A 14,877-nucleotide genomic window follows, 5' to 3' on the forward strand; every position below is an offset into this window, starting at 1 on the left:
ACTTACCTGGCGGGGAAATGCATCTGATGGTGGAATTAAGAGTAGAAAACACACATTTGATAGCAATCTTGTGTCTGTGAAAAGATGCAGCAGGCTTTTTGGTTTTGGGTTTGTTTTTTGTTTTTTTTCTCTTTTAAGTATTAAAAGAACTCTTTGACTTTCAAGCAAATTATGTCTGCCATGTCAGTTTGAGGTAACTGCTTAGTAACTACCATAATAAATTTGTGATGAAGAAATTTTTAATGGAAATACTGACCACATCTCTGACTGAATAAATAGCACATCTGTTGCACTGTGACAGAGCACTGACTTGTTCCTGTAGTTTATTTTTCCGCACCAAATATTTTGCTGAACTGAATTTGAGTTTTCTGCAGTTGACTAATTACCTTTCATTAAGTCTTTAAATATTTAATTTTTGAGATCTGAGAATATTGTCAGGGTTAACACTGTCAAGGATCTCTTAACTTAAAAGTGAGAACTGAGCTCACTTCACTGAGCAGAAAGTAGCATTTGTGCTTAGTTTATGCAAGACCTGGCTGGCAGATTCCTGCTGAATATTGAGCAGTCAAATAGATGATGCTTGTTCTAAACCATACCTGGAGAACAGGGACATGTAAATTGAAACATTCTAATGCTTACTTTTGTCACAGCTCTTGTACTGAAGCTTTCCAGGTTCTTTCCAAGCAAAAGTTCTCCAGCCAAAACACTAAGGTCCCTTAATAGTAATCTAGGGTCTCATCCTTTGCAATAAGAAAATAGATACATTTCTTTTGAGAAGGAAAGTAGATTGAAGGAGGTTCCTCTTAAAAACAAATTGCATAACAGTGTTGAAGATATGTTTGGTTTTGGTTGTTTGGGTTTGTTTTTTTTTTAATAAAGGGATGGACTGTTCTCTAAATGCTCAAAACAGCCTACATTGTAAAGATAAATAATATTGAATTTCTGCTCCCTCATGTTTTTACATAATTATTGAAATCCACTTTGCTGTTTTCGTATGTACATTGCTGTTCCAAGCACAGATTTAATTATTAAAACTGATAGTTATATTTAAGAGTTTCTTTATGAACCAGTTAAAACACGTCTGAGAATGACATTCCATTGCAGCACTTAGGTGATGCTGGTGTCCATCATCATCACAACCATTTCTTTTTTGACTAAGTTTCAGAGTACTCCCTATAGGTGTGATTAACACAACTCAGATGTTGTTTTCAAAGAACATATGCACTAATTAATTTGAGAAAACCCTTGAAAGTGCATAACTTATAGCCGTTCTACAATAGGAATTTAGAATGGATATTTTTAGAAAGGGCTTCAGGTTTGCTTCAGTATAAATGCATTTTAAATGCTGACTTTTATTTTAAAAGAAAAAAGCTGCAGGAAAAAATAAATATGTATTTTATACTGTGGGAAACAAAACACACTGAAAACCAAAACTCACCCCAACCTCACTAGTATACATATATAAATTTGCTTTATATTTTTAAAATATGAGGCTCATTGTTTCCTGTATGCAACTGCTTCATCAAGGTTAGAAGAGACCTTCAAGGTCATCTAGTCCAACCATCAACCCAGCATCCCTATCCCTAAGTGCCACATACAGTTGCCTCTTGGAAACTTCTTGAGATGATGACTCCATCACCTCTTTGGACATTATTCCAATGCTTGGCTGCTCTTTCGGTGAAGAAATATTTCTAGTATCTAATCTGAACCTCTCCTGGTGCAACTTAAGGCCATTTCCTCTTGTCCTTTCCACTGAGACATGGTAGAAGAGACTGACCCTCACCTGGCTCCAACCATAGGACTTGTGCTTCAGACTCTTCTGCAATACTTCTTCGTAGTGTTACTTGGAATATTTTCAAAAGGATTAGCTTTTTACTTTTTTTAGGGGAAGCTGTTTACTTTTTTTATGTGGTTTTGCTTGTAGTATTGGGGTTTTTTCCTTCCTTTTCCCCTGTCACTGCTTTGAACTCTGTAGTTGCCTCATAGCTGGTTGGCCTCTCCTTTTAGCAAGTTACTGAGTGGTCATCCTGATGTGACATTGACTATTAATTAAGTGATTTTATAAGGTACAACTTGCTGACTGGAATTTCAGTTTTAAAGTGGAATCTTTATACCTTGACAAACCACCTTGTAGATTACATTTACCAGCTTGTGCTCTGCTATTGGCATAGATACTGGATGTGCAGTATTTGAGACTGTTCATCTAATTTTCTGTATTCTGGGCATTGGAATCACAGGGAACACATGATGTTGACCTCACTTATATTTCCTGTGGCATTTTCTCACAACACAGAATTGACAGTCATGCAAGAAAATATATATTTGACTATTTAAGCTAGAAAATCAATGTATTGAGTGTGAATAGTATCTTGCTGGACTCCTGGTAATTAAACATATACGTTATTTTGTCTGCTTTGAAATGATTGTGACAGTGCTGAAAAATACCTGCATAGAAAGTGACAGATGGGTACGTGATATTTTGTAAAGGAAAATAAAGGCAGATTTTAAAACAGGTTCTCTAGCAGTGAAAAATAAAATGAATTTTTTTAAAGTACAAAATATTTACCAAAAAAGGATCATAGCAGTCAGTCTTGTATGTATCCAAAATGTAATTAATTATCCATCCTACAGGGATGCACGTCCTCCTGTGGCTAGAGAGATACAAGATCAAATGCATTACATCAGAAAAAAAAACCTTTCTAACAGCTTTCTAAAACTGGAAATGGAAAACTGGAAACTATTATTTGCTTTTGCAGTAACAACCACTCAAAACCTAGGCACCTGCAAAATTATTTTGGTTTTAGATGAGTACAGCAGTGACTTGCCTGATGTATAAGCTGTTCTTTGTTCATAATCACTGTTCAGTGTAGAACCTCCACTTCAGCCCAATACATTAAACCTTTTATGGGCAGTTTTAGTTCAAGAACCATGTAAGTGCATAAACAGAGAGTTTATAATTTAGAAGTAATCTTTAATTCTGATTCTAAAGATGTATGCTGTTAAGGTGCAACACCATTTTATTAAGGTTGTAATGGTCATGTCAGCTGATAGGAAATATTTGAAAATCTCTGAGTGTATTATTTTAAATATTTTGGTGTTTGTCAGTACATTTCAGGTGGGATAATACTTTTAGTGTACATAAAAGAGAATTTGAGAACTTTGGTTTTTCTGTTTGCATAAGCTTCTGTACTAATGAGTAGAACATCCTCAAATGGATGCACTGACAGCAGGGATTTGGCAGGCAGGCTCCCAGGCACTGATGCTGTTTGTTCTGGGCATGGAATTCTGCCCATAACAATGAGGCCAGGACTTCATATGAAAAGGGAAAAAAAACCTCAAAGTATGATCAGAGACAGAAAAAAAGAGCTGCCTAGAGCCAAGGACATGCTGCTTTTTCCTTACTGGTACTAATATCCAAGATTTGTGTACTTGGCAGTGTTCCTGGATTTATAGTTCTTAGTCAGAAATCTTGGAGGCTTAATGCTATTGCCAAAATGTTAGATGTCTAATGGCACTTGAGATACTCTAAAATACCTCATGTGATTTCCAGAAGGACTCGAGTCTCTGAGATGTCATAATTGCATCCTTCCAGACTTTGGTGAGATCACATATCCAAGTGCAATCTCAAATGGTGGCAAATGGCTGTGCATAAGAAAACTGAAGGGAGTTATCTGTGCTTCCCCAGCCGTGCTGGAGGGGTAAAAAATGTTTATGTGCATACACCCACATACACACACACACAACACTAAACTCAAAACCCCAACAAAGCCTTTCTATATCTCACTGAATTAAAAATTCAGCAGAAATAACCATGTAAAAGAACAATCAATCACTCCCAGCAAAAAATGCAAACAAACAAAAAAACCCTATCTATTAAATAGAAAAACCCCAAATCACCTCCAAAATGAAAAAAAGTAAGATTAATTTAATGCCAGACTTTTGTATTATAGTTGATCTGATACCACTCCAGAGAGACAGTTTTGCTTTAGAAAGTGGATGTCATAGTCCTTTCTGGGAAACAGTAGAAGAGTAGACCAGAGAATGAAATTTTCTTACACAGCTAAATGCCTTCTACACATACTGCATAAGTGAAGAGGGTTGGGAAATAGTACAGGTTTCATTGACTCAGACTGAATTTTGAAGTGGTGTGGGAAAATTAATCTCTTAGGCATGTGATGGATAAAACAGACTCAGACCACTCCCCAGAATCCTTCCATCACCTCTTCAGTCAAGCTACTTTGTGGTCCATTGACAAACATGAGAAAGTTCAGTCCTTTTGATGCACTGGGTCGACACTTCTGTGAAAATGGGCAATTCAACCCTTGCAGCTCTCAACCATGCAGCCCAATTTATACAAAGACACTAAGATGGGCTCATTTTTGTCAGAGGAAGTGAAATCTTACCGGGCATGTTGCATAGAAGGTAATAGGGTTGGGGGTATTTTTTGTTTTGTGTTGCTTGGGGAGGCTAGAGGATTTCTCCTTTGTTTTTTTGTGGGGAGTTTTTTCTGAATTTGGAATTATAATGACAAGATGTTACATATATATATATATATAATATATATAATATAATATAATATAATATAATATAATATAATATATAAAATAAAAATAAAACAAAGGCTTCCACTGCATTACTTACCTATTGTGAGTATTTGGCAGATGCATATATATATAGAGAGAGAGAGAGAGAGTAGAGAGAGAGAGAGAGAGAGAGTGGAGGAATTACACTTTTTTTTGGAAATATAAGCAATTTTTTCAAATAACTTAGTAAGAGGCATGAAGAATAGGATAATAAATTGAGCTTGAGAGAAGGAAAAGAAATTATTCATCTTCTTTTGTGTTTTGCATGAGGAAATATTGCATTAATACTGGTTAATACTGGTTTCCAGTGAGAGTAGAATAACACTTCCTAATTAGGATTCTGAGAAAGTGACACAAAGGAGGTAGATTAGTTTTCTTTTACCACATTTGCATCCAGTGATCAAAAATGCTGGATAGAATTGGTGAATAATGACTCTTGCAGTGGATGATGGCATCTATAGAGAGCCAAAAAAAATGCTGACTGAATATTGCTTTTGCAGAAATTCATGTTGTGCAGAATTAAAAACTCTAAGGCTGCATGTTGCTATGGATAATTTGTTCAAATGTGGAAGGAAACATTTCCTATTTGTGTGCCTACCTATTTTCCTTTTCTGAAAATGGGATATAAAGTACATCAGATTGCTAAAAAGAGACATAAGGAGAATATGTGAAGGAAAGGATTTGATTCCTGATGTTTACAGAATACAAAGGCCTGTATCCTTATATTCTTAGAATCAGGTTTAGTATCAGGTCAAATAACTCATTTCCTTCAAAACAAAACCCAGATATATTGACAGTGGATGTGAATTGTGCTGTTTCAAGTATTTTTGTATACTGTTTCCTATTATAAAATTGCCATAATTTACTTATAAAATTGTGTATTCCATTCTATTTCAATTAGAACATGTAATTATAACATTTCTATAGATAAAAAATAATTGGCACTTTATTTAAATAAAATATAGAAGATTTATTAACACCTAAAAGAAATCAAATTGGATAGTAGAGAGAATAATAGTTTTTTGGGCATAAGTATGCTTGGATGTGAGAGAAAGAAGAGAGATTCATCCCTTTATAAGCAAGATAGGGGGTGGGTAGAGGTGTGCATGGTTGGTTGGGTTTTTTTTTGAAAGCACAGGCGATGAAAAAATTTAGCTATTAAAAGAATATTAAAGTCAGACGTTCAGATTAGTAATATTGATTACTCCATCTTATGGGGGACGTTACAAAAGGTGAGAATCTTTCTGGGTGCTCACTATTGGAAAGCTTCTGAAGCTGAGTGTGGGCTTTTAAAGTACCCTGATACCATCAGTTTGCCAATGCAGTTAACTATCTTTTGTCAGTGTACAAATGATAATCACACTTCTACCTTCTCCTGCCTTTGTGTGTTAGGATGTGTATGAATATTTATTTCATTTATTGGCTGGGGGGGTTTTCCCCTCTATTTGTCTTGACTTTAGATGTGTATCTAGCTCCATGGCAGCAACTCAACCCCTCAAACTGGGTAAATACTGAAGTCACTGAGTATGAAAACAGAAGTTTTCTTTGTAGCTTTGACTTTGCTCCATTTAGTTTGGTGATTGGTGTTGGTGGTTTTTTTTTTGTTTTGTTTTTTTTTTTTTTTTTTTTTTTTTTTTTTTGTTTTTGTTTTTTAAACCTTCAGTGCTTTTGAAATTCTGTGTATTTTTTAATGCTGCATTAAATACTAATACTTAGCTTCCTCTTACTCTCATACCACATGGAGGTCATGAGTAGAATTTATGTAAATGAGTTCACAGATTTAATTTTTACTGGTAGAGAGGGAGTTTGTCTCTGTGTTTGAATATCTAGAGTAGCTGGTTATTATCTTTGACCTGTGACTATTTAAAAAGACACTGCCAGCAGAAAAGGTTCTCTTGGATTCAGATACATTAGTATTATACTTAGCAATTGTAAGTTAGAGATACTTTTCTCTGATTACTTTGATAAAAAATGTTCAATTGTGTTCATGTTTGTATTTTGTAATTAAGAAAGTAGTGAAGTAATATTCCATAAGGCAATAGTAGGGTTTGGGTTTTTTAACTTTAGGTGAATTTCTGTTTGATTGGGATTGCTATATTTACAGATTCATTGCTTTCAGAATTTTTATTTGAAGGAATGCTTCAGAAGGTGTTAGGTTTAAGCATCAGGTAGACAAGGAAATCTTAGTGATTCTACCCTAAGAAAAATGTTAAGTAATTAGGGGAAAAAAAAGCACATGTTTTTACTGTTTACATGGACTGTCATGTGTAAATTCCAGGATAGATGTCAAAATAACTTAGCAATTGAGAGCAAAGCTATTCCCAGGTCCTTCTCTGTATTGAGAAATATCTATCATAGTCTGAAAACCATAGAGTCATAGAATTATTTAGGTTGGAAAAGACATTTAAGGTCATTCAGTCCAGTTATAAACCAGTGCTTCTCTTGAAAGAAAAAAGGACTGGGCCAGACTTCTTACTACTGGTGTAGGAATTAAATAAAAGGAAACAACCTTGTAACCTTATGGCTATCAGCTGGATTACTCTACATTAGTGATTTAATGAGGACCCTAAATGTCCTGCAAATGTCTCTGTGGTTTTTAGAAATGTCTGTTTTACTTAAGAAATATCAGATGAATAAATCAGTTCATTAGTTAGGGGACATAAGAGTCTTCTCTCCACCTGAGAGGGAGAAACCCTTAATACTCTCTCATGCAGTTAAGTATCTAGCATAACAGCAAGTTTGTAAAAAAGGTCTTGGCATATAAAGAATGCAAACCCAAAAGGTTTGGGGAGGTAAAGATAGGTTCCTTAAAAGCCATTTCAAGGGTTTTTGAAAGAGAGGTTTCACTGACCTTTGTTTTGAAATTAGTTTTACTCTTTCAACCCATTTCCAAAGAATCTCCACTGGAAAATCTCCCCTGGCAGAAAAGTAAGTTTTACAAAAGAATAGCTAATGACACTTATTTTAGGAGCTTTAGAACATCTGTTTGTTCATAAATTAAATGTTATTTCAAATAAGATTTTCTAATTGGTAAATTTTAGTTCTAAAATAAATATTATAAATCTGGATTGACTGTGTATGTGTATTTAGGCTTCTGTTTTCAATCTGTGTAACTTTTAATGTCTAAGTAGGTGTTATCTGTCAAGTGTTGAAGCAAGGCTCAGATATAAAAATATCCCTTCCTTTCTAAACATAATTTAAAATGTGACATGAGCATGTGTTACATTTGTGTGTGCATATGGATTAACAGATAGTTATAGAAAATATACTAAAATAGCAGGTTTGATTACATGGAAATCAGGTTTGATTAATTACTGCTGTAAATTGTTCTGGCACTGTGCCAGCTGGGGAGTGCATTGCTCTAATGGAGTGACAACTGCTGAGGGGAGGAAGCTGCAGCTCAGTCTCAGAGCTGATGGCACAGTAGGAGAAATGGTTGGCTACGGCTCTGTGCTTGCAGGGTTGTTTTTAAAAACAAGCAAACAAACCCAAATAAATAAATGACAACCCCTCACAAACAAACAAAGCCCTCACTGCTACTACTTCCCCCAAAAAACCCATCCAAACCTCCAAAGCCAATCACTGTTCATTGAGAGCACAGTGATCCCAGATCTCAGGGAGTTTCTTTGTGGACTTCTAGGTGTGTCTTCTCAGAACAAAGTGCTAAGGAAAAGCAGCATGTCTGTGGTTTGGGTGGACATTTGATGGGAATACCTTAGATGGCAAGTTCCATTTTAAATTAAGTCTCCTTAGAATTTTCAGTGTTTTCAAGAGAAAAAATGGCCAGTACTGGTTAGGATATCTGACTGACTAAGGAATGACTAGTTAGATCTATTAGGTCAAAAGACAGCAGAATGCACTTTTAGTTTTCTGGTCAGCTTTCCTGAGAGTTTTGTTTTGCTAACTATTGAGATGTCCAATGAAGGCATCTTCCTAGAAAAATTTGTTATTACTTGTTGGGGTTTTTTGGATGTCAATAATGTCTAGAAAAAGTCACAAAATTTGTTTTGGAAGAACTGTGGAGGTTTTAGGTAGCTTGTATACTTTGGAAGCGACTAACCTTTACATTAAAGTACAGTGTGGAAATTATTTTTCTTGAGACACAGTAGTGAGGCTTATTTAGTCCAGTTCTGTATTCCAGTACACGTGTGCAGTTCTGCTGAAAGCAATGCAATAGAAATCAGTGTGGCTTTCTTGTATCAAAATATGAGGTTTTACTCCTTTTCTGAGCCTTGATAAAAGAAATGTTCTACATGTGTGTGCGTTTTCTTAAAATGCTTCTATCATTTTGGGGTCACAGACATTTCTGATTTAGGGTCAGAGGACTGTTTTCTTCTACTTTCCTTGAGCTATGAAGTATGGATTAATAGCAGGTATTCGAGCTGGCTTCAGATATATTGGATAAAGACAAACTGGAATTTACATTTCTAACTGCATCTTAATCAACTGCAAATTGAGATAATGTTTTTAATTTTAATCAAGTGATAATTTCTGAACGAATTTTGTCTCTGGTTGGTGAAGAGAAATTAACAGTAAGTGCTATCTAAGTTCCAATTGAAGAAAGATTTGAAATGTGTTGATAGATTTTTACATATTCATTTAAACCTAATAAAAGTAAAATAGTCTTCCTAGAAGTGGTATCTGAGTAGGTGTAGGACCTAATTAGTTTATGACAGTAATCTGAATTAACTCCGGTCCACTAGAAAAAAACGGCAAGTAGTGAACAATTTTCAAGCATTGATTCCACCTAGTGGTAAAAAAATATTATTACTGGTTTACATAATACATATTCAGAATTACACGAAGTTCCTGTTATGTATAAAGAAAGAGGAATTAAACTGGCTCTTTTGTAACATAATCTACACATGTGCAGTACTGCAAAAGCTGTTCAGAGTAGGCAGATAGAATTTGAACACTTCACTGATTGATACTGATAGGGATGGCTTAGATAATGTTTCAAACATTTACTCTGTCCAATTAAAAAAAGTTAATTGCACAATTGAGTGAGAGTAATGGTTTTGTACAGGTTTAAAAAAGTCCTTTTTATGTGTGTATACATGTCAAAATCAGGCTTTTATGGTTTGGATTTTTTTTCTTAAATAAATCTGTCTTTGGAATAGAAGTTTGAATTCAGGTAACATGAAGGGTGTGGATGTGGGTTGGGAATTCCTGGCACAATAGTCAATGAGATTTTGCAATGAACCATGGTGGAGAGATGGACTTGGGGAACGCTCATCTGGCAAAATATTGACTTGGCTAAGTTCCCAGAACTGTTTCAGAATGGATCTGCAGAGGTCATGCTGTGGGCACAGGGAGAGGGTGATATGTGCTGGGGAGAGGCTGAAGGAAGGCAAGGCTCCTGCTTCTGGAGGTGATACCAGTGTGTGCCAGGCAGTAATGACCACAGTTTTGTGTAATGCAGTCTGGCAACATGATGCAAACTCCCTTCCTGTGTAAAATGCCCAACTACTCTTTAGCAACTGAAAACCTTGACCCCTTCCAGTCACAGTAATATGTGAAAGCATCTTATCCCCAGCTGATGTAGGCTCAGTAGAAAAATGGTGTTTATCCTCATAACAGCTGTATGTGACAATTAACATGTAAGACAGTAACACAGCTGATTCTGACTGATGTATGTAGACTGTCTTTTGTTTTCCTTTTCATTTATAGGTACTTGTTCCACAGTGGCAATCCAGAGCATCCAGGAGACATACTTCTAAACACAACTGTAGAGGTTTTGCCTTTTCAGGTACGAATGTTTTGATTTGTGTCTTCTCCATTACAGGATAAAAACGAAGTCTCTTTATGACTTTTTTAACAGTGAGGAGACATAAATGTTTGTTTTAACTGTATGAACTTGATGTTCTGATGTTCTCATACTTTTCCTTCTTTTAACTGGATATGTTCATAGAAGACTGTTGTAACTATTCAAATGTTCATTTAGGGTGCAGTCTGCTACAAGTGCTGTTGGTAATTTTGAGGTGAACAAGGTCATTTTCTTCCAGTGCATTGCTACTATTTAAAACAAAAAAATACAGTCTTCCCTCTCCTGTGTATTTTGGGAAATGGGAAACCTAAGTCAATCTGCTATTTGACTTAGTAAAAAAGTCTTAGTTCAGGGATTGACACACATCCAAATCCACTAGATACCAAAATATATAGATTCTTAAAAAGAATGTGTAACTTTCTCCCAATTTCTGATGTTTTTTTCCCTATAAATGAGCCAGTGTTACCACAGGAGAGTACTACACTATCTAAAGGATATTCTTGTTTGAAGTCAGATGGTATGAGTTCTTTTTCTTCGACTAGATATTACAGCTAACTATTTATATCACAAAGACTGAGAGGATTATTTCAGACAAATTTATTTTATTTAGTATTAAAATGGCAATATCTCTACCTTCCCTCATATACCTGGTGCAGGAATCTTGAAATCTAGGCCGAAATTGCCATATGTTGAATATTTTTTTAACTTTCTTTTCATCTATTTTTTTAAAGTAAGTAATCATGGAGGAATTTCTATTTCAGTTTTCCCAGCCTGCCTTCCTTGGAGCAGGCAAAAATAGAAAATTTGTACTATTCCCATCCTTAAAAAGAAAATTGTTAGTTTGGTTGTAATTACAAAATGTGACATGTGGGATATTGTATCATAAGATCTGAGGGGTTTGTTTCTCAACACCTGTGGAAATACATTCAACCACAAAAAACAGCAGCAGCCCTCACTTCATCTAAGCCAAAGATACAAGAATGCACAAGATAACAGGCAAAAATATGCATCAGGCATCTGTTTTCTGGCTTTACTTGGCTGTGGAATGTCCCTCACCAGAGCATCCTTTAAGGAAGTAATGATACAGAGGTTCTATTGCTATTGATGCAATTTGTAGAAAAGGTAAACAGGAAGTTCTGCATCTGACCTGTTCCTAAGCCACTGGTGTCAGAAGAAAATATTGTCAGTAAAATAATGTCAGCTGAGGACAGCAGCTCCTCAGGGCCCTGTTTCTCTACCCTGGACTTCAGCAGAGCTAGAAACTCATTCAAATATTTTAACCCTGAACTTCCTTAAGTAGAATTCAGAAAAACAAAAAACCCTTAGAAACTAGAGTACCCCCAGACTGGATTTGTCTGGAATTCAAGCAGCATACTAAAATATCCCTCAAGACAACCTATAACAAAAACCTGCCCCTAACACCCAAACAACAACAAAGAAAAGCAAAATACCTGCCCCCCAAATAAATAACCAAAAACATTCTCACCAATTTTTCAGCAGCCTTAGTTCAAAATAGAAATGGAAGTGTCGTGGTTTGACATGGAAGTGAATTTTTTCCAGGAAGTTGGGTCAAACCAATCAGTGGTCAGGTTTGGATATTGGCACCTGGAGTGACCACTGAAAGTATGGACACGCCTCTGAGAACACAGGGGGTTAAAAGCAAGAACTCCCAGGAGAGCTTTTCAATTTAATGTCCATTTTGCCAAGCATTTTTAATTAATTCCTGGGAAATTCTCAGAGTGGGTCTTTCAGTATTGGATCATGGTTGTAATTTTAAAGCTTTTTTTCAAGATCTGTTCTACAGGTTTTTTTTGTGCTTATTAAATAAAACTTACTGATCCCCATCCATAGAGTGAGGCAGTGATAATTATGGTGCTTCTCTTGCTGGTCTGATGGCTTTCCATCTCACCCAAAGTCTTAGATCAAAAAGTAAGCTGTAAGTTTTAATTTGTCCAAGAGAGAAAGCTCTTGTTAAGCCATAGAAAAAGAAGGCAGGTCCTGCCTTTGCTTGTCTCCTACTGTGCATGCCAGTATGTGCTAAGTATTCTGTTCACGTGGCAATTGCCATGCAAGCTTCATGAGGCACTTAGAGTACTTGATTTTTCTCCTTTGAAGCCAAGTATTGTTCAGTTCTGGAACACTGCTGCTCTATTTTTTTTTTTTTTTTTTTTTTTTTTTTTTTTTGTGTTGGCTTGTATGAGGCTATAAATAACTATATTTCACAATAAATTCTCTTTTGTGCTTTGTTGTTATAGAGTGAAGAAATGGTATTAAGCAAAGAAACCAAAGACAAACGCTTAGAGGATGGTTACTTCAGGATAGGTATGTAACAGTAGAAAAAAATGTGTATTCTTACTATTGCAACCCTTAAAGACATCTTTATTAAAACCAAAACAAACCTAAATCTGAGTTTTTATCATTCACTTTTGGGTACATGGCCCCATAGGCTTTACTTAATATTGTGTCCACTAATTCTTTTCAGAGACTGATGTACTAGAGATCTCTTATGACTCTTAGTTGTAGTGCAGCTACATCTAGCTTTTCTGCCAAGATTGATCACCTGGATTATGATAGAGGCATTTCCAGGTTTTGTAAGATCACCTCCTCTGTCCGACTGCACAAGTGCTTTGGTGTGAGTTGTGTGCTTGGCCTGGATTTGAACACACCCTACAGACAACCAACTGTCTCATCACAGGATGAGATTGGCATTTCAACAGCCAAGTGGCTGTTGGGAAAGATGCTTGGATACATGTTGTCAAGGAAGAGATATTTTACACATGGATTTTAATTAGTTGCTGGACACAGTTTGGGAAATCCTGTTATAATGGAAGCACGTTTTTTTTGTCATAATAAATTACAGTTGTTGTCTCTATGGCTTAACTGTAAAGTCTAACTGGGCTTTTAAATTGAATTCTTACTCATCCAAATATAATTGAAGATGCTTTAAATAGGAATATGTTATGCATGAATGAGCTATCTTGTCCTTAATCCTATTTGAAAACACATAAGCCAAAGGCATCATATTAGTCCTGTGATATTAAATGAGTACCTGTGCCAAAATCTCCACAGAGTTTGAGGTGTTAGTGCCTTTAGACAGTTTCAAAGCTTTTATTCTTATGTGTAATCCTGTTCAGATTGGTGTGTGCTGAGGATTTGCCCCATATTGTTTGCTGCTGCAAAACTGGATCTGATGCCAAAATCACTGCCTTTTATTTTGGGAATGATTCTGGTTTCACTGTGATTCTGTCACAATGATACCATGAATTGTGATACTGCAGATACATTTTCTGGATTTTGTACTTCAGTTTGTTGAACAGGACTTAATTATGTGCTTTTGCAGGGAAGTTTGAAAATGGTGTAGCTGAAGGAACAGTTGACCCCAGCCTAAATCCTATTTCATCATTCCGGCTTTCAGTGATACAAAATTCAGCCGTTTGGGCAATTCTGAATGAGGTAAGAGGTGGTAGAATATTGAAAAACATAACTGGTGAATGGGAGATTTCTTCATTCTCTTTTGAAGCTCAGACTTTCAGCTAACACTAAAAATAGTTACCTCTTACTACTGAGAAATGTAATACACTAAACCGTGACTTATTTCTTCTGATTCTCTATTTCAGATTCATATTAAAAAGATGACAAACTGATCATGGAAATCTGCTTTAGAGGAAAAAGAAAGCATTCTTGAAAATTCTTCCTATAAAATCTGACATCCTTAGCAAGTCACAAATTGAAAATACTGAGCATGCACCTTATTCCAAATGTCATTCTTTTTCACTTGAACTCTACCTCTTGTGATATCTACTGTAGATGAGAAGATTGTATTTACCCCTTCTTATCTGATCCATCCAGAAACTGATGCTCCACACTGATAACGTTCATCTGAGGCCCAAGTTGTCCTCCACTGTAATGTGACTTTACCATCTTATGGTTGCAGAACCCTGCTACCCTTAACCTGTACTATTTTGATAGTATAGTAATACAGAGTTGTACATATTGTTACATTCCTTGAAGAAAAAGAAATATAATTATTGTTAAATAAGTTTTATGAAGGGGGTACTTTCGGAAGTCCATTTATTTTCTATAACAAGAACCCTCTTTTATAGACTGTCAGGGATATATATTAAAAATGGTAGGGATATTTAATTTATTAAAATAATTTGAAAAGTACATATTTTTATGCAGTAAAATTTTAAATTGATATAGTTTTTTTATGAATTCTCTAGTTTAAGTTATCTTTCTACATTTTTCTTTGGAGATGCAAACATAAATTAATATCGTATTTCAAATATACTGCCATGTTTAAAAAAAAACAAGATTAAGTTTCTAAATTATGTAGTTTTATACACAGAATCTGAATGATGTTCAGAGGCATAAACAGAGTTCTGAAGAGCATTATTCTTTGGGGCTATGAAATTCCACTATGTACAGTTTGTAGCCACATAAAAAGCATGTTGAAATGTCTTGTTTCATATTATGTACTAAATCTGCAGTAATTTTAGATTTAATCCATTGCATTTTAGAAGAATT

The 14,877-nt window shown here is 35.4% G+C and overlaps 1 protein-coding gene across 1 annotated transcript in view; it reads left to right on the plus strand.

Annotated features, from left to right (window-relative positions):
* Nucleotides 1–14,512, plus strand: part of MGAT4A (alpha-1,3-mannosyl-glycoprotein 4-beta-N-acetylglucosaminyltransferase A) — a 72,650-nt gene extending 58,138 nt beyond the window's left edge. Inside the window, exons 13-16 of the mRNA XM_053936483.1 lie at nt 10,254–10,332; nt 12,606–12,672; nt 13,691–13,803; nt 13,968–14,512. Coding sequence (XP_053792458.1) covers nt 10,254–10,332; nt 12,606–12,672; nt 13,691–13,803; nt 13,968–13,994 — 286 coding nt within the window. The 3' untranslated portion in view covers nt 13,995–14,512. The remainder of the gene's footprint in view (nt 1–10,253; nt 10,333–12,605; nt 12,673–13,690; nt 13,804–13,967) is intronic.
* Nucleotides 14,513–14,877: the final 365 nt, after the last annotated feature.

Source organism: Vidua chalybeata, chromosome 2 (genome assembly GCF_026979565.1).
Source record: "Vidua chalybeata isolate OUT-0048 chromosome 2, bVidCha1 merged haplotype, whole genome shotgun sequence".
NCBI classification, from domain to species: Eukaryota; Metazoa; Chordata; class Aves; order Passeriformes; family Viduidae; genus Vidua; species Vidua chalybeata.